Source organism: Sus scrofa, chromosome 15 (assembly GCF_000003025.6).
Source record: "Sus scrofa isolate TJ Tabasco breed Duroc chromosome 15, Sscrofa11.1, whole genome shotgun sequence".
NCBI classification, from domain to species: domain Eukaryota; kingdom Metazoa; phylum Chordata; class Mammalia; order Artiodactyla; family Suidae; genus Sus; species Sus scrofa.
The window spans coordinates 84,318,822-84,343,269 of record NC_010457.5 but is presented as its reverse complement, the minus strand read 5'-3'; the positions used below and the strand labels follow the sequence as shown (position 1 = coordinate 84,343,269).

The 24,448-nt window shown below is 36.9% G+C and overlaps 1 protein-coding gene across 1 annotated transcript in view; it reads left to right on the top strand.

The window, feature by feature from the left end:
- TTN (titin) overlaps nucleotides 1-24,448 on the top strand; it is a 274,368-nt gene that overhangs the window by 158,051 nt on the left and 91,869 nt on the right. Inside the window, 37 exon segments of the mRNA XM_021075901.1 lie at nucleotides 873-953; nucleotides 1,858-1,932; nucleotides 2,567-2,659; nucleotides 3,106-3,168; nucleotides 3,490-3,579; nucleotides 5,337-5,387; nucleotides 5,980-6,381; nucleotides 6,545-6,823; nucleotides 7,080-7,355; nucleotides 7,497-7,636; nucleotides 8,203-8,329; nucleotides 8,422-8,685; nucleotides 9,148-9,414; nucleotides 9,553-9,816; nucleotides 9,905-10,044; nucleotides 10,204-10,330; nucleotides 10,444-10,710; nucleotides 10,816-11,082; nucleotides 11,777-12,043; nucleotides 12,135-12,274; nucleotides 12,698-12,824; nucleotides 13,606-13,748; nucleotides 17,181-17,304; nucleotides 17,836-18,102; nucleotides 19,970-20,008; nucleotides 20,011-20,066; nucleotides 20,630-20,798; nucleotides 20,892-21,158; nucleotides 21,269-21,535; nucleotides 21,628-21,906; nucleotides 21,998-22,303; nucleotides 22,306-22,405; nucleotides 22,509-22,633; nucleotides 22,744-22,851; nucleotides 22,854-23,009; nucleotides 23,776-24,045; nucleotides 24,141-24,443. Of these exon segments, the coding sequence (XP_020931560.1) occupies nucleotides 873-953; nucleotides 1,858-1,932; nucleotides 2,567-2,659; nucleotides 3,106-3,168; nucleotides 3,490-3,579; nucleotides 5,337-5,387; nucleotides 5,980-6,381; nucleotides 6,545-6,823; nucleotides 7,080-7,355; nucleotides 7,497-7,636; nucleotides 8,203-8,329; nucleotides 8,422-8,685; nucleotides 9,148-9,414; nucleotides 9,553-9,816; nucleotides 9,905-10,044; nucleotides 10,204-10,330; nucleotides 10,444-10,710; nucleotides 10,816-11,082; nucleotides 11,777-12,043; nucleotides 12,135-12,274; nucleotides 12,698-12,824; nucleotides 13,606-13,748; nucleotides 17,181-17,304; nucleotides 17,836-18,102; nucleotides 19,970-20,008; nucleotides 20,011-20,066; nucleotides 20,630-20,798; nucleotides 20,892-21,158; nucleotides 21,269-21,535; nucleotides 21,628-21,906; nucleotides 21,998-22,303; nucleotides 22,306-22,405; nucleotides 22,509-22,633; nucleotides 22,744-22,851; nucleotides 22,854-23,009; nucleotides 23,776-24,045; nucleotides 24,141-24,443 (6,786 nt within the window).

Genomic DNA, 24,448 nt, shown 5'->3' with positions numbered 1-24,448 from the left:
AACTAAGAATTTAGTTTGTATATGCGTGAACAAATATAATGTTACATGATACAAATAAATAGTTCCTTAAATTAGATATTAATTGACATCAGTAGAGAGGTAAAGTGGTTTAGTATTCAGGGGCTGTTTCTTTTTTTCCCCACTTAAATCTATGAGAGCTATAGTATAATAGGAGGCTGCTCCATAGGAAAACATCATCTGCCATGCCCAGTAGTCACTGAAGGTGCATGAGAGAATTTATTTGGAATTCCCTGGGTCCCTTTTAGTCTAAATTCAAGAACATGTTCTTATTCATTAAAAATAATCTCCAATACCAGCTTTCAAATTCTATGGTTCTATAGTTGTAGGTTAGTATTATTTCAAAACTTGGGGACATTAAGAAAGGATGCTTCTCAAGAAAATGAGATACACCCTTTCCCAAAATCAAGTTCATAATCCAGATCCTTTGACTTTCTTATCTCATCAGTAGAAAAGACTGAGTGACATCACTGACACCTACTGTAATTAACAGTCAGATACTAGGGTAGATTTGGACAGTCTGCAATTGCAGATTGGGGCAAAGACGTTGTCCAGAACCCTGTATTCGATCAAAGATTCATAAAGTCAATATAGAATAACATCTTCTACACTCAAGATGAATGAATATATTTGCCTGCAGTTAATGCAACTGAATTTCATGACAAGGTTATATGGATGTTTGCAGAGGACATAATTTGAAATGTATTATTTGCTTTAAAATTGATATTCATATGGAACAAAAACTATTACTTAATGCATTATAGTTAACTAGTTTTAAAAAGAGGTAGTTTTCTTGTTGAAATTTACTTTTTTATGTGAATTCAGTTCAAAATTTAAAATCATATTCTTTTAAGTGCCGGGAGGTGAAAAGAAAGTTCGCAAATTACTTCCTGAACCTAAACCCGAACCAAAGGAAGAAGTTGTTCTCAAAAGCGGTATAGTATTTTTTAACTATTACATCACCTTCAAATATACAAAAAGAAAAAAAAAAGACTTGAAAGCTTACAAAATGTTTCCATCATTTGGTTTTCTTTTAATTAGATTCCTAACTTATCAAATTCATTTGTATTGCATTGAAAATCAAGAATGTGATCACATTTCCATATCTTTTTAAAATGAAAGTGGAAATTTTGTAAGCATTCGCGGTATCTTTATAACATTAATAGACATGACTAAATTGATAACATTCTAAACTAATAACAATGGCCATAACTGCCATTTTCATAATCAAATTATGTAGTTAAAAAACACTAAACCTATTAAATACTCTAAATTGAGCCAAACTATATAAGTCTAAACTCACCATTAAGTTTTAAAGTGTGACACAGGATCACCACAACTAACTAATAAATAACATTTTCTAAAAACTGAACATTTCTTTCTACTAATAAAATATTAAAAAATTAAAAGCAAGATATTCAAATGAAGAATCAAGTCTTAACATTTTCTTCACATTTAATTCTTATTTCTAGGCTACATTTCTTTGGCTAGCTCCACCTAAGTAAACTTTATACTTATTTAAATACTTCTCATTAAATCATAACATTGAATTGCTGCTACTCAAATTATTCGTTTTGTGTCTGGATCACTTCTGCCACAGATTTGTCTCTGAACAGTCTATCTACACAGATATAAAGTAACTGAGTACTATTCGAATTAACGTAAACAACCTTTTTATCTTTTTTAAAAAAGCATTTTTAGTGTAAATGTCAGTTTCCAGTGCACTAGGTTGCATGCTTTTCATTTTCCTTGCTTTGTACATTATTTGCATTTGTCAAGCTTATTCAACATCTTCATTAGTTTGTCTTGGTTTACATATAAACCTTTTTGTCTTTTAAGTTCTAAGAAAGAGACCTGAAGAAGAAGAACCTAAAGTAGAACCTAAAAAACTAGAAAAAATTAAAAAACCTGCAGGTAGGAATCTCAGTAACAATTTGTGAAATTATCTTTTGATGAAATGGACAGTTAACAAAAGGTTTATCTTGTAAACATAAATGGAGTTAAATGTAAATGTAGCTTCATATTTCATCTGTGACATAGTCTATGTTTTCCATTGTCTGCTTTCTGTTTAAATATCTTCATAGTAGTTCTCAAATCCATTCATGCATTTCCCTGCATTTCATCATCATCATTATTACTATTATTATTATACCACCTAAGTTTTCCAGTAAGAATGGTTGTGAAATAACGAAGTCGGCTGCAAAATAACTTCATGGGAGGGTGTCAGAAATGTTTCATAAAATTTGGGGGCTTTTAAGTGGGCTAATTTTTACCATTAGCCTATTCCCAAAGAGTGTATTTGGAACTATTTCAGAAGTGATTTAGAAAGGGAGAGCTGATGGGGTTGGGAGGCAAGTGGGTGAAATAAAAGAAAAATAAACTGAAGCAGAGTCAAGAAGAGAAAATGGAAGTTAATTGATAGAATATAAGGGTTTTGTTTAAGCCATCAACAGAGCTTTTGAAAAAGGGTTTGATCTTATTATTACTGTTGATTTCTAAGGATTTGAAATTCTAAAATAACATAGAAAATAATCTTATTATCTTAAAGTGCCAGAACCACCTCCAAAAGCTGTTGAAGAGGTTGAAGCACCTCCAGCTGCTGTTCCCAAAAGGGAAAGGAAAGTTCCTGAACCAACAAAAGGTACACCTTCCTGGCACTTTATTACTTAGTTGTCTCTGAAAGAGCAAATATGTGTCACCTAAAATATCATTAGACTGACATTAAGATTTGGACACATACCTTGATCTGCTCATCTCATCCAGCTTAATTTTCTTTACCATTTCACTCTCATGTGCAATTGCCTCAGGCCTACCATTTGTTAAATGAATCACTAAGTTTTAAACACCAAGAAAACTGTATTTAAGGGCAATAAGATAAATACAGTAAAATTACCTTACTGTGTTTTCCAAGTATTTTGTTTAAAATGCAAAATAAACTTGGATCAAATATTTGATTTGGTGACTATATGTGTATAAATTCTAATATCTTCTAAGATATGTTAAATCTGCCCCCTTTTTTTTTTTTTGACATTGTGAAAAACTTCAAAAACACTGTGATCACCTACTTATTGCTGTGCATTGTTTTAGTGCCTGAAATTAAGCCAGCAATACCTCTCCCTGGACCTGAACCAAAACCAAAGCCTGAACCAGGTAGGCAAGCTTATCCTCAGTATCAACAGCATATTCCTTCATGTTTCATACAAATCATATATAGTTAATATGAAAAACAGAGTAAAAGTCCACATGCATCAGATTTCTAATGTTGCAATATATTATATACTGTTGTATTTTAATAATGTTAAATATATTCAAATAGACTATTGTATATAGATTTTATTGTAGTTAGAATACATTGTTCTCGATAAAACTGGTTATTAGGAGATTTTAAAGTTATGTCAGAAGACAAAGCCCTCAAATAAGGTTTTGGGAAATGACAAATGGCTATATTAATGCAAGGACATCTTTCTACAGAAGTTAAAGTAATCAAACCACCTCCTGTGGAGCCCCCACCAGCCCCCATCGCTGCCCCAGTGACGGTGCCAGTAGTTGGAAAGAAAGCAGGTATTTATTCTGTAGTTTTCTTTTTGTTTATTTGTTTTGGTAGCTTAATAAAAACTTCACTAAAACTCAAGCCCTCTTTTTGTTGAAACATAGGCATCATTTCAATTGTGGGAGTTCAGAAACTCTTGGTTACATTTTCTTCATCTGATATCCTTTACCAACCTAATCTCTCACCCACCAGTGCACATTTTATTTTGATTGGAATGTACATTCCTACAAAACACCACTTCTTTATATGCCTTTGAGATTAAGTAATGAATACGTTCAACCCTGATGAAAACTAATAAACAGATACCCCTAAGGGTATACATACAGGAACCCCATGGAGATTCAAATTTCCCATGCGCCCTGTAAGAATCATTTCTTGTTTTTTAAAAAGATTGCACTTGGGATAATGAAAAAGTTCGAGAAATGGATAGTATTGATGGTTGCATAATATTGTGAATGTGCTTAGATGAAACTGAATTATACACCTGAAAGTGGTTAAATAGTGAATTTTATGCTATGTATATTTTACCACAATAAAAAGAAAGAGGTCTGCATAGTTCTTTAAATCTAATCTATGTAAGACTATTATCTACATAAGAACTATTATATAGATCAATAATAATTTTTTAAATGTACTAAGTGACATAGCTACCGCACGTACAAAATTTCTTATTAGTTGTACATAAACTATTAGTAGCTCATCACTAGGTAATAATCTTAAAACCAAAAATGATTTGATGTGTATTGATCACTGATAATTATACATCCCAACTATTTGAGCTCTGGCTACTTCCTTCATCTCTTTAAATTTTAATTTCCTAGATTATAGAATCAAAATAATAATTAATATCTGTCTACTAGGATTGTTATAATGATTAAATATATGCAAAACACTTAGCACAGTGTTTGGGACAAATTTCTATAGAAATATTTGGGTTTTTATTGTGTTTAATGACATAAGATAATATATTATGTTCTTTTGTAGTTTAATTTTAATATTTTATTTAATATTTTAATATTTATATAAATTTTGTCACTGACATTTATGATTTGGGCATTATTCTTACTTTTAACCTTTTATGATTTCAATGTGATACCTTTTATTAGTTCACAAAAAGACAATAACCACCAGTGAGCTAATTGAGTATGGGTAAAAATACAGCTTTTCTCAGGTGCCCAGAGCCTGACATACAAAATTGGTTCTACAGTTATCCTGCCCCTATGTTGATGGAACTAATCTCTTTAAGTGTAGGAACTATCTTGGTTCTGCTAATTAAGGGAAATCTTCAAAGGAGTGCATACATTTATTTGTAGCATGTACACTGCTTCTATTTCTCTGGATTTGTCTGCCCAGCTTCATAAAGAAAGGCTCTTGGTAACTTGTGGGTCATTTCCCTTTTGCCTACATTGATTCTTGTTGACAAAAATGTATTTCCTTGGTTCCTGTCACCAGCACATACATAAACAGAAACTACATGTCACTCACAAGACAGGAGTAAGCCTTCCAGAAATGGGAGAAGAATAAAGACACTTGCTGAAAAAAATTTCTTAGTCTAAATATACTAGCAGTTTAGCTTGGTCACATCATTCTCAGAATATGCCTTCTTGGAAATATCAAAATATTCTCCCTAGGAGCCGTATAAATAAATCCAATTTTTATGTATACATTAATATTTATAATAAAGACTGGCTCACCCATGTATGCTTTACTACTAAGCATGAAATACGTCTGAAAATTGTTTAAATGCCAAGTTTCCTTTTTATTGCAGAAGCCAAAGCACCTAAAGAGGAGGCTGCCAAGCCAAAAGGTCCCATCAAAGGTAAGATTTATCTCCCTGTACTTGAACTGTAATCTTTCACTCTGGGAACCATTATATTTAAGGGAAACTTTATATTCAAGGGCGGGGGGGATTCAAAATTTCCAACAATCTTTATATTCCTAATTGAGTCTGCTAAAACTAGTATGTCTTCTGATATTGCAACTAATACACCTCTAATATTATTCAAGTGGGTAATATATATATGTGTGTGTGTGGTGTGTGCGTGTGTGTGTGTGTGTGTGTATAAAACATATACTTTAGCATGATGAACCACAGAAGTTTCTATTTTTGTTCTTCATATACTTGATGTATATACATGACAAAATAATTAGATGTTAATCTGGACATTATATATTTGGCTTTAAAACTTGAGAAAATGAAGAGCATTCATTATTCATGGATTCCTTAGACCATCTTATTTTCCTGTCTGAAAGAAAGGAAATTCAGTTGACCTTTCATTTGCCTAGTCTTTTAATTTTCTTTTCTTATCTCCTAGTTGCTCTACTACTGGTTTTAGCAGCAGGCAGCCACATATGCACTTTCTGGCCCTTAGAGAAATGCCAATGCAATGTTTAATTGTATCTTGTATTAGGTGTAGCCAAAAAGACTCCTTCACCAATAGAGGCTGAAAGGAAAAAGTTAAGACCTGGAAGTGGTGGAGAGAAACCGCCTGATGAAGCCCCGTTCACCTACCAGCTAAAGGCTGTGCCACTGAAGTTCGTGAAAGAAATCCAAGACATTGTCCTGACGGAAGCAGAGTCGGTTGGCTCTTCTGCAATCTTTGAGTGCTTGGTCTCCCCCTCCACTGCAATTACAAGCTGGATGAAGGATGGTAGCAATATCCGTGAGAGTCCAAAGCACAGATTCATCGCTGATGGTAAAGACAGAAAGCTGCATATCATTGATGTTCAGCTTTCTGATGCGGGCGAATACACCTGTGTCCTACGTCTGGGAAATAAGGAAAAGACCTCCACAGCTAAACTTATTGTTGAAGGTAATCTCCAGTCTTCTGAATCAGGTCCACATTAAACCTTAACACAGTAAACCTCAGTAGCAACTCTTATTGTCCTTTAGACAAAATCTCTTACTTCCAAGTTTTATTTCACTGAAAACATTGAAAAGTCTCTGCAGATTCTTAATACTGAAATTCTCCACAGAACTTCCTGTGCGTTTTGTAAAAACACTTGAAGAGGAAGTCACGGTGGTCAAAGGACAGCCATTGTACTTGAGCTGTGAGTTAAACAAAGAGCGTGATGTGGTCTGGAGAAAGGATGGGAAGATTGTGGTGGAGAAACCTGGCAAGATTGTGCCTGGCGTCATTGGCTTGATGCGGGCCTTAACCATCAACGATGCAGACGACTCTGATGCTGGGACCTACACAGTTACTGTGGAAAATGCCAACAACCTGGAGTGCTCATCCTGCGTGAAAGTAGTAGGTTAGTAATCCACTGGGGAAAAATTTGTTCTACTTATTATTACACTAAGAAAAAAGAAGAGAGAATTTTATTTGCTAGTGTCAGGATATCAACAGTCTTATACTTTATTTAAGAGGGGAGAATGTCAGTATATCATAGCAGAATAATTATGTCCGGTTTTGAGAATTTTTTTCTATTTTTTGAAATTTACAAAGCAAGTTATTTATATTACTTGTTCAGATCATAATTGTTTTTTCTGACCTCATTTTTCATGCAGAAGTCATTCGGGATTGGCTGGTGAAACCCATACGAGATCAGCATGTGAAACCCAAGGGGACAGCTGTTTTCACCTGTATTTTAGCAAAGGATACTCCAAACATAAAGTGGTTCAAAGGATATGATGAAATCCCCTTGGAACCAACTGATAAGACCGAGATACTGAAAGATGGAAATCATCTCTACCTCAAAATTAAGAATGCAGTGCCAGAAGATATTGATGAATATGCAGTGGAAATTGAAGGGAAAAGATACCCTGCAAAGCTGACACTTGGAGGTATAAAAATCTTACCTTTTATTCTAAAAGATAAGTTTTGTGTCTGCCTAAGGCAAAATAATACACACACACACACACACACACACAGAGCATTGTTAGACTGTCTAACACTTTATGGTATTTCAACTTTTACCAATATAGACCGTGAAGTTGAATTGCTTAAACCGATAGAGGATGTTACCATTTATGAGAAAGAAAGTGCAAGCTTTGATGCAGAAATCTCAGAGGCAGACGTTCCCGGACAATGGAAACTGAAGGGAGAACTTCTTAGACCCTCGCCTGTGAGTAATTTCTTATTTTAAGGTGTTAGTCATATAAAACAACTACATTCTATAATGAGGTTTGACATTCAGATTTGGTTCAATAATGATGGAGTTACTGCTGGCTTCTCAAATTCAAAGAGGAGAAGAATTTTTTTTTTTTTTTTTTTTTTTTTTTGTCTTTTTGCTATTTCTTAGGCCGCTCCTGCGGCATATGGAGGTTCCCAGCCTAGGGGTCAAATCGGAGCTGTAGCCACCGGCCTACGCCAGAGCCACAGCAACGCGGGATCCGAGCCACGTCTGCAACCTACACCACAGGTCACAGCAATGCCGGATCGTTAACCCACTGAGCAAGGGCAGGGACCGAACCCGCAACCCCATGGTTCCTAGTCAGATTCGTTAACCACTGCGCCACTACGGGAACTCTGAGGAGAAGAAATTTGATGTACTATTTGTGGAAAGCTCAGACAATCTTTCATATAATTTTTTCAATAATTTTTATTAGTAGTAGTATTTTTATGACTCTATATAGAAATCTGTATTTGAAACATTGTCTCATTCAAATGTTTACTACTATCATTTTTCAGACTTGTGAAATTAAGGCAGATGGTGGAAAACGCTTCTTGACTTTGCACAAAGTCAAACTTGACCAAGCTGGTGAAGTTCTTTACCAGGCACTTAATGCAGTTACGACTGCCATTCTGACAGTAAAAGGTATGAACCTTTAGAACTTATGCAGTGGGCTCCACTTCATCTTGCATCCCCCTGAATTCTGAAAAACCTCATTCTTGATGTTTGATTTTCAGAAATCGAACTTGACTTTGCCGTGCCCCTGAAGGATGTCACGGTCCCAGAAAAGCGACAGGCTCGATTTGAATGCGTCCTCACTCGAGAGGCCAATGTTATATGGTCTAAAGGACCAGATATAATCAAGGCATCTGACAAGTTTGATATCATTGCTGATGGAAAGAAACACATTCTTGTCATCAATAATTCTCAGTTTGATGATGAAGGGGTCTATACTGCTGAAGTGGAGGGCAAGAAGACATCAGCAAGATTATTTGTTACAGGTAAGAGCTGGTGAGATCTGATTCGAGCATCCCATAGTTGGAGACATGAATATCTGGCTTTAAAGATATAACAGCAAGTTCTAATAGCTATAAATGACCATCGGCCCCATGACGTTATTTTCACATTGCCATCAAAACAAGTCTCTTACTTTTTTTAATGGAGGATAGCTCCATTTGAAAGGATGACTAAATGAATGCCATGTGGAAACAGATTCTTTTCTTTTTTATGGTTTTCTTTCTCTCTTTCTTTCTTTCTTTTGGCCGTGCCTGCACCATGCAGAAGATCCCAGGCCAGGGATCAAACCCACACCACAGCAGCTACCCAAGCCAGGGCAATGACAACACCAGATCCTTAACCCACTGAGCCACCAGGGAACTCCCAGATCCTTTTTACTAGGCAGATTAGAGTGGGGTATTTCTAAAGGTAAATTGCGTTTCTGAGCACATTACCTTGCATTGCAGGTATAAGACTGAAATTCATGTCACCTCTTGAAGATCAAACAGTAAAAGAAGGTGAAACAGCAACTTTTGTCTGTGAACTTTCTCATGAAAAAATGCATGTCGTCTGGTTCAAAAATGATGTCAAACTCCATAACAGCAGAACTGTGCTCATCTCCTCGGAGGGCAAAACTCACAAGTTGGAAATGAGAGAGGTGACGCTGGATGATATATCCCAGATCAAAGCTCAGGTTAAGGACCTCAGCTCCACAGCAAATCTGAAGGTCTTAGGTAAATGTGACCAACTCTAAGCAGAGTGCCAGTGTGCATGGTGGGAGTGGGTGACAGTTAAATGTTGTACAAGCTATTGCTCTTTAATCCCCTTTCATTTGCATGTTCTTCTAATTGTCCCCCGAATGCCTTTTACAGAGGCCGATCCCTACTTCACTGTGAAGTTACATGACAAGACTGGAGTAGAGAAGGATGAGATTATTCTGAAGTGTGAAGTGAGCAAAGACGTGCCAGTGAAATGGTTCAAAGATGGTGAAGAGATTGTACCTTCAACCAAATACTCTATCAAGACAGATGGGCTGCGCCGCACCTTGAAAATCAAAAAGGCAGAACTTAAAGACAAAGGCGAATACATGTGTGACTGTGGCACAGATAAGACAAAAGCAAATGTCACTGTTGAGGGTGAGTCATTCCAGATTTATAAATTTACCCTATCTGAACCTGTGGTTTATTTGTTCAGTCATTCTAACACAACTCTGTATAATTTCAGCTCGACTAATAAAAGTGGAAAAACCTCTGCATGGAGTAGAAGTGTTCGTGGGTGAAACAGCTCGCTTTGAAATCGAACTTTCTGAACCAGATGTGCACGGCCAGTGGAAGTTAAAGGGAGAGCCTTTAACTGCTTCCCCTGTAAGTCAAGATGATCTGATCACCCGGGGAAGGGGGGAGGGAGCTTTTTGGTTATTGGTGATGCATTTCTGGTATGAAATCTCTTGATTATTTGTAGAAATGACCAGTTATGAAAATGATGTTCCTCTTTCTCTTTCCTTCCAACTCCACTCCAAACAGGAATGTGAAATCATTGAAGATGGGAAGAAGCATATTCTGGTCCTTTATAACTGCCAGCTGGATATGACAGGGGAGGTCTCCTTCCAAGCTGCCAATGCTAAATCTGCAGCCAACCTGAAAGTGAAAGGTACGCTCTGCCTGCCAGCCATGCTTTTGTATTTTCTTTGCAAGTCTTCCTTATGAGACCCAGAAAGCTTCACTATTGAATGGACTTCATCCACGCCCTCCTCTTTTTTTCAGAATTGCCACTTATCTTCATCACACCTCTCAGTGATGTTAAAGTCTTTGAGAAAGATGAGGCTAAGTTTGAGTGTGAAGTATCCAGGGAGCCCAAAACATACCGTTGGCTGAAAGGAACTCAGGAAATTGCAGGTGATGACAAAATTGAGCTTATAAAGGATGGCACTAGGCATTCCATGGTGATTAAATCCGCTGCTTTTGAAGATGAAGCAAAATACATATTTGAAGCTGAAGATAAGCACACAAGTGGCAAGCTGATCATTGAAGGTAAATATTTTTATCAAATGGGCCATCTTTAAATGATTTTTTTTTTTGCTTTTATATATCTTCCTTTAAGGGCTGAAATTAATAAGTTTTCTTTTTTCTTGATAGGAATCCGACTCAAATTCCTCACCCCCCTCAAGGATGTAACAGCCAAAGAGAGGGAAAGTGCAGTGTTTACTGTGGAGCTGTCCCATGACAATATTCGTGTTCGCTGGTTCAAGAACGACCAGCGCCTGCACACCAGCAAGTTGGTCTCAATGGACGATGAAGGGAAAATTCATTCCATCACATTCAGAGACCTCTCTATTGACGATACCTCTCAGATTAAAGTAGAAGCTATGGGATTAAGTTCAGAAGCTAAACTCACTGTGCTTGGTAGGTGCTTTGGTTTTAAATTTAATTTTATTGCATTCAATTCAGCAATTTGTCGAGTAGCTACTACATAAAATTCTTTCAAGTTTATATTGCAGAAAGCAACCCCTGTCCATAGGAAACTATCACATATGTGATCAGGCTTATTTCTAAAATATTTTTACCTAGAAATATGAGGCTTTTAAAGTAATAAAGACTTGGGCTCACAACATAGCCAGTTCAAATCAGAATTGAAACTCAGTTAATTATTGAGCCCTGTCATGTTTAAAACAGGAATGTAAATACTTCCTCTTGCCTCACTTTATCAAAATTATTTCAGAAAAATGTTCTTAAAGTCCCTGAGAAACACAGAACTTACATTAATAAAGTTCCCTGTTTTGTCTGGGCCCTTAATATCAAGCAGATTATATATAATGTCTAATATATATAGAATCTATTAAAGGCAAACAATTAATAGAAGAAAGACTAATAATGTGAATCTGAAAGCTTACAGGAGGTAAACTAGGCATAATACAGTTGTGAAGAAATTAAAAATTTAACCGAATAATGAAAACACAGTTATGTTTGAAGCTAAATGTCATCATGTCTTTTGAACTACTGTTAATAGAATACTTCAAATAATATAGATGGATATAAATCCCAGGAATTGATGCCCTAGGTGGTTAACAAAACTTTTTCACTTGTACTTTTCTTGCAGAGGGAGATCCATACTTTACCGGAAAGCTTCAAGATTACACCGGTGTAGAGAAAGACGAAGTGATTCTACAGTGTGAGATTAGCAAAGCAGATGCACCAGTGAAATGGTTTAAGGATGGGGAGGAAATAAAGCCATCTAAAAATGCTGTTATTAAGGCAGATGGCAAGAAGCGCATGCTAATCCTAAAGAAAGCCTTGAAATCAGATATTGGACAGTACACCTGTGACTGTGGAACAGATAAGACCTCAGGAAAGCTTGACATTGAGGGTAAGGAAATTGCCATGAGTTTCACTCTTGAAGTGGTTGGAGTTATCTCTGCCAAAGGCTAATGACACACGCTGACCCTGTGCTTTTCTAGATCGGGAAATTAAACTGGTGCGGCCCCTGTACAGTGTGGAGGTGATAGAGACTGAGACGGCCCGCTTTGAAACTGAAATCTCAGAAGAAGATATCCATGCCAACTGGAAACTCAAGGGAGAAGCACTGCTCCAAACACCTGTAAGTCTCTTCCTGAACTTGTCAACACCCACAGGAGCTGTGTGAAATAGGAAAGGACAGGAGAAAACTCAGAGTGCATGCAAGCATTTCAAACATGGTATCAGGTTCTTTATTATTCCTCAAGCCAAAAAGACAGATCAGGGTCTATGAATGGGCTCAGACAGGCACACCTGCATGATTTTTGATTGAGCATAGAGGTATAAGGTTGTAGATATTCTGTGAAGCTGCTATTTGATTCAGAATGATAACAGCTAAAAGAAACATTGCTTTCATGAATAGTGTTATTAGCTTTCACAAAACTCAAAATGATATTGTCTCCTTACCAGTTATGTGCCCCATTCCTTTAACTAAGATATTATGTCCTCAGAAAAAATAGCAAAGAAGATGACTTCCTATGAAACCTTTTATCTTTTTTTGGAACAGGAGTGTGAGATCAAGGAAGAAGGCAAAATGCACTTCCTTATTTTGCACAACTGCCGCCTGGACCAGACCGGTGGGGTGGATTTCCAAGCCGCCAATGTTAAATCTAGTGCCCACCTCCGAGTAAAACGTAAGTTTTCTGTCTTTTTGCTGAAAATAAACTGTATGCTTTTGTAGCAAATGAATGTGAGTTAAATTAATTAGAAATTAATTAAAATACAGTAACTTACTCTCTTGTATTTATTTCTTTGACATCCTCATACATACATGGTTCAAAGTCTCAAGTTTTGGGAATTTCATTGACCCTGCTATTTGAACAAAAGAAAATTAAGTCATAATCTCCAACTTTGTAATTCTCTCATTCAAGGCAGATATTCAGAAAATAAGACTCTAACTCAGAACCCTGAAAGACCACATCCTTCAAGTGGCTGTACAACTAGAGTACCATAATGAAAACTTTTGCTGTGTGAGCATTTCAGACTCAAGAAGGGAGGCAGGGAGCAGTAGGCTAACATTTTTGGAAGGTGCAGAAGTGTTTATGGACTGGACAGGCTATGGGATTGAGGGGCCCCTTGTCCTCTCCCAATCAGAGTTGTAGTTATTTTGGAGCCACATACCTTATGTAGCAAGTGGAACTTGATGCCTGGCAGAGAAACAGATGCAGCACAAATTTCTCACTGACCTTGTATATCAGAACGACAGGGCCCCTACAGATAGGCACTCTCTGGCCATCAGCTGTCCCCTTCTCGGCACCAAGGGCCCATGTTCACGTGAACATTAGAACAGTGGGCAGTCCTGTGGCTCTTTCCTCCTTGAAGAAAGCGACCATGAAGATGAGTAACTAAATCTGTTTTTATACTTTTGGAATTACAAAATGAGTCATCCAAAGCTATTTCCTTCCTCTCGCAAAGCACGGGTCATTGGTATTCTGAGGCCTCTGAAGGATGTCACGGTGACTGCAGGGGAAACGGCCACCTTTGACTGCGAGCTCTCTTATGAGGATATCCCAGTGGAATGGTATCTCAGAGGGAAGAAACTAGAGCCCAGCGATAAGGTAAGAAGCAGTTGTGTGGTTGCCCTGCTCTTCCCTTTTCACCTTAATTCTTCCATCTTCATGTGTGTGTTCCTTGTTCTTTGCTTCCTTATATCCCCTCATCTCCCTTTCCCATTCTCCTCCCTACTCAAGCCTGATTTCTGCTGAAATTGTAGATTCTTCTCATTTGTGTTGGGTTTAACCTGTTTTTATTGACTTGGAAATTGAAATTCTAAGTATGATTAATTTTAGTTTTTTGAAGAAAAGGCAAACAAACACTCATTAGTTGTCAATGATAATTTGTTTCATCAACCAGAAGACAAGAAGGATCAAAAAGACTTTCTGATTTGAGACAGGGTAACAATAGTATGGACTAAGTTTTGTGGCTAATTCTCTCCATGCTGTCTAATGTTCTGCATATAAGGGGATTAAGAGGAGAGGATGGAATTCCATTTCAGGCAGTTGATCAAGTAGTTGAGATAACTTCTAGGCAGATCTGCTCTTCAAGCATTTCTCCAGAGCTATTTTTAATCCTCAAGTGCTACGAGCTGTGCAAATTCTGGAATGCAAGTGGACTATTTAAAGTGCAACTGATGGTGCTGGCAAGAAAGAAAGGTTCTGTGATTATTCATATTTATTCAGAACAAAAAGACTTTAAGAAATTTTAGGAAAACAGCTGCCAGTGTTCCCCCAAGATTTTACCCATAAGAAAAAACTGATGTGATTATTTAGATAGACCCAAAATACAATTTACCCAAATTGAGCTATATATTTTGTCCCCTAAAATAATGTATGTCTAAATTACCTTAATAATTCGCTATTAATTTTGAATTCTTGAAAAAGAATACATAGAACATGTCCAACATGGTTTGGAAATAAAGCATCAATTGGTATATTGTTGAATGTCAATTTTTTTTCAATATTTTAGAAATATTGTAGCATCAAGCAAACCAAAATTTTAAGATGAATGGGAATATAATTTTAGAAGTTTAACAGCAAAGAGCCACAAAGGTGATTAAAATATTAAAGGAAACTACCTTTGAACAACTATTCTCAAACAAACAAAAACACTAATACTCTACCACTTCTACCAAAGTAATTAAGGGGTAATTTGGTTAACAGCTCCCTGGGAGATAAAGTTTGCCTGTTATACAGACAATAGTGACCAAGTGATCTTCGTTACTAAGGATAGAAAAAGCAGTCCTATGTTCAATAAGAGGAAGACCTCACTGTGAGGTCTTCTAAATACTAAACTGGGTAATGGCGGCATCACCATCTCCAAATTTCCTTTTTTAAAATACTCATTTGCCCAGTTAAGTGAGGTTTAATTGCTTTCATGTCTAAAGGCAGAGAATTGGTTGACTTTTCAAAGTTCTTTCTAGATCTATAAATTCATGATGTGAATAAAAGAACAAGGCTAAAGGACAAATGGTATCATTCTTTTACTGCTAAGTATCTTTTGCTCAAATTAAGAACTTTTTATTAAAAGATCAGTCATATTAGTTCTAAAAACTATATTATTTTAAATTGAAAGGTAGAGTCCTAAAAATCTCAATATTTCTCTTGTATATATAAGTACGTATTATTTATATATATAAATCTTATAGACTTTATAATCATATATATGTAATCTTATAGAATTTTTTTGTCTCAGATTAGAAAGGATCACCTTACTATAATTTTATAGGGCCTCTTGTGTCTCTCTTGGCATAGGAATTTTAATCCTTTAGCCACTCAAAATACTTCAGCCTTTTATGAACTTGTTTATATATTATTTAAATGTCTTTTTTAAAAAGAACTTAAGTATAAACTGTGAAGAAATGTCATTTCATTACATTTTGCAGTTTTTGCTTAAATTAAATCTATCAGAACAAACTTGCTATTATCAATGTAATTCAGGCCTTTCATCTTCACTTTACAGAATGAATGTCTAGCCTCCAAAAATGATACCAGTCAAACAAAAACACATTATTAGACTAGGAAATCAAAAGAGAAAATATCAAAAATGAGATTTTTTTTTTCCCCTTTGGCCATCAGTCCAAGAAAGGACTGCTAAGTCTTAAATGGCCATTGATTATTGTGTATTTAGACTTTAATAGCTTGGTGACAGTCATGTGCTCATTGTATTATAGCAATATGCTTCCATTATAAGTTAACAATCTTTTAAAAGATAATCTCTAACAGTATCTTTACAAAATCTACCAAAAAATCTTCAGTATTCACACTATTGTTTCTTTTTATAAAGTAGCTGTTTTTTGCCCCTTTTTAACCTAATCAACACATACTGTATATGAGCTGTTTCCTGAGAACCACGGTGTTCTAAGTCTTGGTAACAATATTCTAGAGTAGCCTCAGGAATTTCACTGATAAAATGACGTGTTAATAGGTAAGATATATATATGTTGGTGGATCAGAACCTAAGGTGCTTTTTAAAATAGTCAGAATCATAGTCTGAATTTTAAATTCAAAATTTATATTGAAATGTCATCACAAAAACAAGTGCCCCATTCAAGCATTATGTCCTTGGATAAGGAGCTGTGTTCCTACAACGTTATCCTAGTGACCATCTGTTTTGTTTTTTTTTGTTTTTCTTTTGCTTATTAGGGCTGCACCTGTGGCATATGGAAGTTGCCAGGTCAGGGGTTGAATCAGAGCTACAGCTGTCAGCCTACACCACAGCCACACAGGATCTGAGCCGCGTCTGCGACCTATATGACAATACCAGACCGCTGACCCACTGATCCAGGCCAAGGATCAAACCCGTATCCACATGGGTACTAGTCGGATTCGTTTTTACTGTGCTACATTGGGAACTCCTGGCCTTTCCCAGTTATTAATGCAGTTATATGAATGACCATGCCCAGCTCTTCATTAAGGAAAATTTTTTATATGAAACTTTATTCCTGACTCTTTTCTTTTATACCAGTATAATAAACAGTTCCACTGGTTAAAAAGCAAAAACAAACAAACAAAAAAACACTTATATTATCCTGAACTGTAAGTAGCCTCTGCAGCAGTGCAAAATCAGTCAGGGCACAGTGTCTTACAGAATTTTGGATAATGTGACTAGAACCTCCATTTGTCTTATAATTTATTGTCAGGATGGCCCTGTCTATGGCCTGATTTTCAACTGCACAAGCCACAAATATGGGACCTAATGATGGCCCCTCTCAACACTGTGTATTCTTTTTGACAAGTTATTTTCTTACCAACTACACCCCTTCAAACCAACTTAAGGGTGCATTTACAACAAGAAAATTATCACCCAGAAATTAACAGTAATGGCAGCATTTGTCTCAATATTCTAAGATCACAGTGGCCTCCTGCTTTAACTAGTTCTGAAGTTCTTTTATCCATTTGATTATATTCTACACATTTCAAAATGAGCACCATGATAAGTCTGGTTACCATTCATATATTCTTAAACGGCACTTTTCTTCCCAAAAAAACTAGGTTGTCCCACGCTCAGAAGGAAAAGTTCATACACTTACTCTGAGGGATGTAAAGCTAGAAGATGCTGGAGAAATTCAACTAGTAGCAAAAGATTTCAAAACGCAAGCCAACCTCTTTGTGAAAGGTAATTACATGGCTTATTTTTGAAAACATGTATAATGCAGAGGGTCATAAATAATGCCAACTATCAATTATCTGTATATGATAAGTACCACAGATCATTAAAATTCAACAAATAACAAAGTCTAATTTTACTTCTTGGCCTAACAAAATAATTCACAGACTATTAAAAAAAAGAGAGAGCTAAAATTGGCTACAATAGATTTTACTTCCTTTCTCCTTCCCCTTTTTAAATTTCACTCAAATAGCTATAGGGAGAATTATTATCAAACTAGGTATCTATCACTTACTTAACCAAGAGTTGGCTATTATTTTCTTGATGTGTTGTATTCTTGAAAAACACTTTTCCTCTGTATATACAAATAATGATGAAACATCATTATTAGAGGAAAACATCTGAGTGGAATCAAAACTTACAAATGAACCTTAAAAACAGAAAAGCCCTGGCGATCCAAGAGGAAAGTTGAGGAGGTGCTAAAACTCTTGGGAGAAGGAAAGGCGAATTACCTTGGCTAATTGAGTACGATTCTTTCAGAACCCCCAGTTGAATTCACTAAGCCTCTTGAGGACCAGACGGTCGAAGAGGAAGCCACTGCAGTATTGGAGTGTGAAGTATCTCGAGAAAATGCTAAGGTGAAATGGTTCAAAAATGGAACAGAAATTCTCAAAAGCAAGAAGTACGAAATTGTTGCCGATGGCAGAGTCAGAAAACTTATCATACATGGCTGTACCCCAGAAGATATTAAAACATACACTTGTGATGCTAAGGATTTTAAGACTTCCTGTAACCTGAACGTCGTGCGTAAGTACTCTTCCTACACAGGACTTTTCATTGGCAACTCTTTGATAACCAAAAAACCACTTTCTGCACGCCCTTCTTGGCCTAACTGCATTTCTTCACAACATACAGTATTGATACTGACATAACATGGTCCTTTATATGTTTAAAAAAAAGAGAAAGGTCCTTCTACTATATCTGGTCTGAGCAAGGCAGACTGATCACTTTTTGCTATGCTTCTCACTGTAGTGAGCAGATGTGCTCTTTGTCCACATGGGGTAAGCCTACTGCAGGAATATCCTGATGCAGATGAGGACAAATTGAATTTAAAAAGAAGGGAGTCATAATTAAAAAAAAAAAAAAAAAAAGGACAGGAAATGAAAGCAATTTCCACTTGGAAGGAAAATGAATTCTCAGGTGAGAAACCGCTAGAAAATGAGCGTGAAATTTCAGCTTGAATAGGAGCATAATAGAGGTCTGCTGTAATGTGATAAAGCCCATGCACACAGTGCTGCCTCTGAGAATAAGAATGGAAAAGAAGATGGAGCGAAGCCTGGATGCTTTAAGTCCTATGAATGAAGAGAGCACGAGTGGTTTTTAGCATTTACTTCTTCCTCTGGTGAAAAATATGTCTTTGTTCAAAATCCTACATGCTAGCTCATGTTTTTTTTCATTCCTTCATTTGTCCAGCAATAACATTTTTGGGTGTATCTTTATTTTTGTGCAGTATTTGCCATTTGACTTAGTTGCTTCTCACATGTCATCAGTTCATAGTGGATGTGACTGTATGTCCAGGCATCTTGCACTGTTTTATTCTTCTACTTCGTGGTTGCTCTGCTTTAGCTTATGACAGAGTAGCTTCCTGGGCCACCATCTTCCCTTTGTCATGTACTTTGTCTCCACTCCAAGAAGGCTCATCTACAATGAGAATATCTTCAAGCCTATTAACCAGCACTTGTATCCCACAATCTCTCTGATCAAGAAGGGTCATCTTGGGAAGCACTCACAAGGAGCCCTGAAAGAAGGAAGGGCATGCGGGCAGCTCTCTAATCCTATGCATCTACAACTTAATTCTGGAGAAATGAAACCAGAGATTAAAAAGAAAAACCAAAACAAAACTTAATTGCTTTGTTGCACTAACAGATTTTATGCCTGACTTGTATGTACAACTTTGAAGCTAACCCACACTCAAAAAGCTGAATGTATGTGATTTTTAATTGCAGATTGATCATAGCTCTTCAAGATGCACTATCACTGAATTCTTATTTCTCAAAAATTATGCTGCCTGCCTTAAATAAGATAATGATTCTTTGCTATTGGGTGTTTCCTTTGACAACGTCAACTTTCAACTCTGGAGAAGCTTCAATGAAGATTTTTCTTACAGCTATCATTCAGAAGAACTGAGCTGGCAATGATGGATGGATAGATAGATCAACAGATCAATAGATAGAATTAGTTGGACATATAGTATGCCAAATTTTATGAAAACTACAGAGACATGTAAAATGCAAAGTATTACACCTGAGTGGCAGTTCCAAGTGATATCAAAGTCAGCTATAGCCTGCTAAGATGGAAAGGCCTGCGAAAGGCTAACTTGTTCTTTGTGTGTGTGTGTGTCTTTTTAGGGCTGCACCCGCAGCATATGGAGGTTCCCAGGCGAGGGGTCGAATCGGAGCTGCAGCTGCCAGCCTACACCACAGCCACAGCAACGCTAGATCCTGAACCCACTGAGCGAGGCAGGGACCGAACCTGCAACCTCATGGTTCCTAGTCAGATCGTTTCCACTGCGCCACAAGGGAACTCTAAGGCACACTTGTTCTTAATACGCACTTCAGTAATGTCAGAGTGAATTTCTGGAAACCTCAATTTGAATTCTGACTTTCTCTTATAGCTCCTCATGTGGAATTCTTAAGACCACTCACCGATCTTCAGTTAAAGAAAAGGAAATGGCTCGATTTGAGTGTGAAATTTCCCGAGAAAATGCCAAGGTTGGTGATTCTATGGTTGCTAAATTGTTTTGTCAGATTACTTTTGGTCTAGCCAAAATGAAAAAGAAAAAAAAAGTGAATCAAACCTGTCTCTAATCATCACTTTACTTTTAGATGAACGATTATTATTAATTTATTATTATTAATTTGAGCCATATGAAATTGCTGTTTCCTTAGGTTAAAAGCAATCAAATATCAGCAATTTCATAAGTCTCAACTAAGTATTCCTGGTTGCCTTTAACTACCATTGGCAAGGCAACTTGAGTCCCAGTTCACACTATCTGGAAAACAAAGGAGGTGGTCTGGGTGATCTCAAGCCCTCTACAGCTCTAAACTCATATGGTCCCATTATTTTTAATAATTGATAATAGTATCACAGCTGCTCACCTAACAATAACTGAAGAAGGTCTTACTTTTTTGGGTTTTGCTGGATTTACTACTTTGGTTCTTTATAATATAAAAATCTTATTGGCTGATTTTAGAAAAGCTTAAGATCATGGTTTATCTTAAGGATATCTATGAGAAAGAAAAGTGATAAAGGTATTTGTTTATCTCAAATACAGGTTCACTGGTTTAAAGATGGTGCTGAAATTAAAAAGGGCAAAAAATATGACATCATCTCTAAGGGAGCAGTCCGCATTCTTGTCATCAACAAATGTCTCCTGGATGATGAAGCAGAATATTCCTGTGAAGTAAGGACAGCGAGAACTTCTGGCATGCTGACAGTCCTGGGTAAGACTGAAGTCTTTCTTTACAGATGTATATGTATTGGGGAAAAAAATAATTTACAGCTTAATTCAATTTTTTTATAAATTCTTCTTGCAGAAGAAGAAGCTGTCTTTACAAAGAATCTTGCCAACATTGAGGTTAGTGAAACAGACACTATAAAATTGGTTTGTGAAGTTTCCAAGCCTGGAGCAGAAGTGACTTGGTATAAAGGGGATGAAGAAATCATTGAAACAGGAAGATACGAAATACTTACTGAAGGACGAAAAAGAATCCTGGTCATTCAGAATGCCCACCTTGAAGACGCTGGCAATTACAACTGCCGACTCCCAAGTTCTCGAACAGATGGCAAAGTCAAAGTACATGGTATGAAAATTACAATGAATATGATTTTATTGTTAAAAAAAAAGTCATACCTGTTATGTTTAAGATACAAATGCTTAAGTTTTCAATATCTTGCAACTTTTTCTTTCCAGAACTTGCTGCTGAATTTATCTCAAAGCCTCAAAACCTTGAAATACTTGAAGGAGAAAAGGCAGAGTTTGTTTGCTCTATATCCAAGGAAAGCTTTGAAGTCCAGTGGAAGAGAGATGATAAGACACTTGAATCTGGAGATAAATATGACATCATTGCTGATGGCAAGAAGAGGATCCTAGTTGTGAAAGATGCCACATTACAAGATATGGGCACTTATGTAGTCATGGTTGGGGCTGCCAGAGCAGCAGCCCACTTGACAGTAATCGGTAAGTTTGTTTGTGCTTCTTGGATTGTCTTGTATTTGCATGTACCCCTTTGATCCTTCTTCATACTATAAAATCTTGTTGACTGTTTTCAGAAAAACTGAGGATCATAGTACCTCTGAAGGATACCCGAGTGAAAGAACAACAAGAAGTTGTCTTTAACTGTGAGGTCAATACTGAAGGTGCCAAAGCCAAATGGTTCAGAAATGAAGAAGCCATCTTTGATAGTTCAAAATACATTATTCTCCAAAAAGACCTGGTCTACACCCTCAGAATTAGAGATGCACGACTGGATGATCAAGCCAACTACAGTGTGTCTCTGACCAATCACAGAGGTGAAAATGTTAAGAGTGCAGCCAATCTGATAGTAGAAGGTAAGTCACTTATATGGCATTAGAGATTTTTAAGGTCAATTTCTACCATGAAGACAATTAAAGTCAACGTTCTTCTTCTCCTTTCCAACAGAGGAAGACCTTAGGATTGTTGAGCCTCTTAAAGATATAGAAACAATGGAGAAGAAATCTGTCACATTCTGGTGCAAGGTGAACCGTCTCAACGTAAGACTCAAATGGACCAAAAATGGAGAAGAGGTGCCTTTTGACAACCGTGTTTTATACAGAATTGATAAATATAAGCACTCTCTAATCATTAAAGACTGTGGCTTCCCAGATGAGGGTGAATACACTGTCACCGCTGGACAAGATAAATCTGTTGCTGAGCTTCTCATCATAGAAGCCCCTACAGAATTTGTGGAACACTTGGAAGACCAGACGTCACTGAGTTTGACGATGCTGTCTTCTCCTGCCAGCTCTCCAGAGAGAAAGCAAATGTAAAGTGGTACAGAAACGGGAGAGAAATCAAAGAGGGCAAAAAGTACGTGACAGCTTCTCAATCTCTGTTTCTGCAGCTATACACACACATTTGGCAATTTGTGGTCATTATGCAAACTAACAAATAATTCAAACTCTTCTTTTAGATACAAATTTGAAAAAGATGGCAGTGTACACAGACTCATTATAAAAGACTGCAGGCTGGATGATGAATGTGAATATGCTTGTGGAGTAGAAGACAGGAGGTCTCGGGCTAGACTCTTTGTGGAAGGTACAAATTAAGGGAAAGGATGATTTTAATATTAGTGCCAGCTTTTAAAAGTTGTAAATTGTAACACAAACATGTCTGTATTTATTCCACTTTTTTTTTTTTTTTTCCAGAAATCCCTGTTGAGATCATCAGGCCTCCCCAAGATATCCTTGAAGCCCCTGGTGCTGATGTTGTCTTTTTAGCTGAGCTCAACAAAGACAAGGTGGAAGTCCAGTGGCTAAAAATAACATGGTTATTGTCCAGGGTGACAAACACCAGATGATGAGTGAAGGAAAGATACACAGGCTACAGATCTGTGATATTAAGCCCCGAGACCAGGGTGAATACAGATTTATTGCCAAAGACAAAGAAGCCAGAGCCAAGCTTGAACTGGCAGGTATGCCCCCTTCTTTTATGTTCAAATAGCCTTCAGTATCACAGACACTCTTTCACATTTCAGTTAATTAATGAGATAATGCTTGTGAAAGCCTTTTATTCCTGTTAAGCCCTGTCCACATGTTAACTATTCTGATTCCCTTACCACCAAGGGTCCTGAGTGAGAGAAAATCAATAGCATTGGTCTTTATATCCCCAAACCTAGAGCACTTCCTGGCACATGGTAGCTGTTCATTAATTCCTAGAGTTAATTAATTCCTATTGCCCTGAGAGTCTTTCCAGCAAACCCAGCCCCATTTTTTTCTACTTTGAAATACTTGTGGGGCCTCTTAGGTCTGTTCTCATCCTGACCCAAGCTTCCAAGTTATCCTTATAGGCTGGCATTTTGAAAGTCATTAATATATCTCTTGTACATAAGAACAAGTTTGTCTGGTTTATCTTGAACTAAGTATGAGATGCCTACTTTATATAAAAAAAAACATATTTGATGCACTATATTTAGGCCTCTGTTACCATTATTGGTAATAAATGGAAATTTATATGGTTTCATATTATCTTTAATCCTGTATTCTTCAGAGTCTGATCATTTGCCAAATAAGCTGTGAGGACTCTAAGTCAGCTAATGCTCTCTGCTGTAAAGATACTGTGATAATACTTCCAAGGTTATATAACCAATATTTGCTAACAAATACATAGCAAAAAAGCTGTGGCATAACTGGACTACAATAAATAAGTCAAAAGCATTCACATGTTCTTTTTCTCTCTAGCTGCACCTAAAATCAAGACGGCTGACCAAGACCTTGTGGTTGATGTTGGCCAGCCTCTGACAATGGTGGTGCCCTATGATGCCTATCCAAAAGCAGAAGCTGAGTGGTTTAAAGAAAATGAACCCCTCTCTTCAAAAACGGTTGATACTACAGCTGAACAAACTTCTTTCAGAATTTTAGAAGCCAAGAAAGGAGACAAAGGAAGGTATAAAATTGTGCTTCAGAACAAACATGGGAAAGCAGAAGCATTCATCAATTTACAAGTTATTGGTAAGGCCTTGAATCACTTGCACTTAACTGGCAAAGCACAACCAACAGCGTGATAACACACTTTAAAAAAAAAAAAATGTATATGTGACTTTCAGATGTTCCTGGGCCAGTACGTAACTTAGAAGTGACAGAAACATTTGACGGTGAAGTGAGCCTCGCTTGGGAAGAACCCTTAACTGATGGTGGAAGCAAAATCATAGGTTATGTTGTTGAAAGACGTGACATCAAGAGAAAGACTTGGGTTCTGGCCACTGACCGTGCAGACAGCTGTGAGTTTACTGTCACTGGACTACAAAAAGGAGGAGTCGAGTACCTGTTCCGTGTGAGTGCAAGAAACAGAGTCGGCACTGGTGAACCAGTGGAAACTGACAACCCTGTAGAAGCAAGGAGTAAATATGGTAAG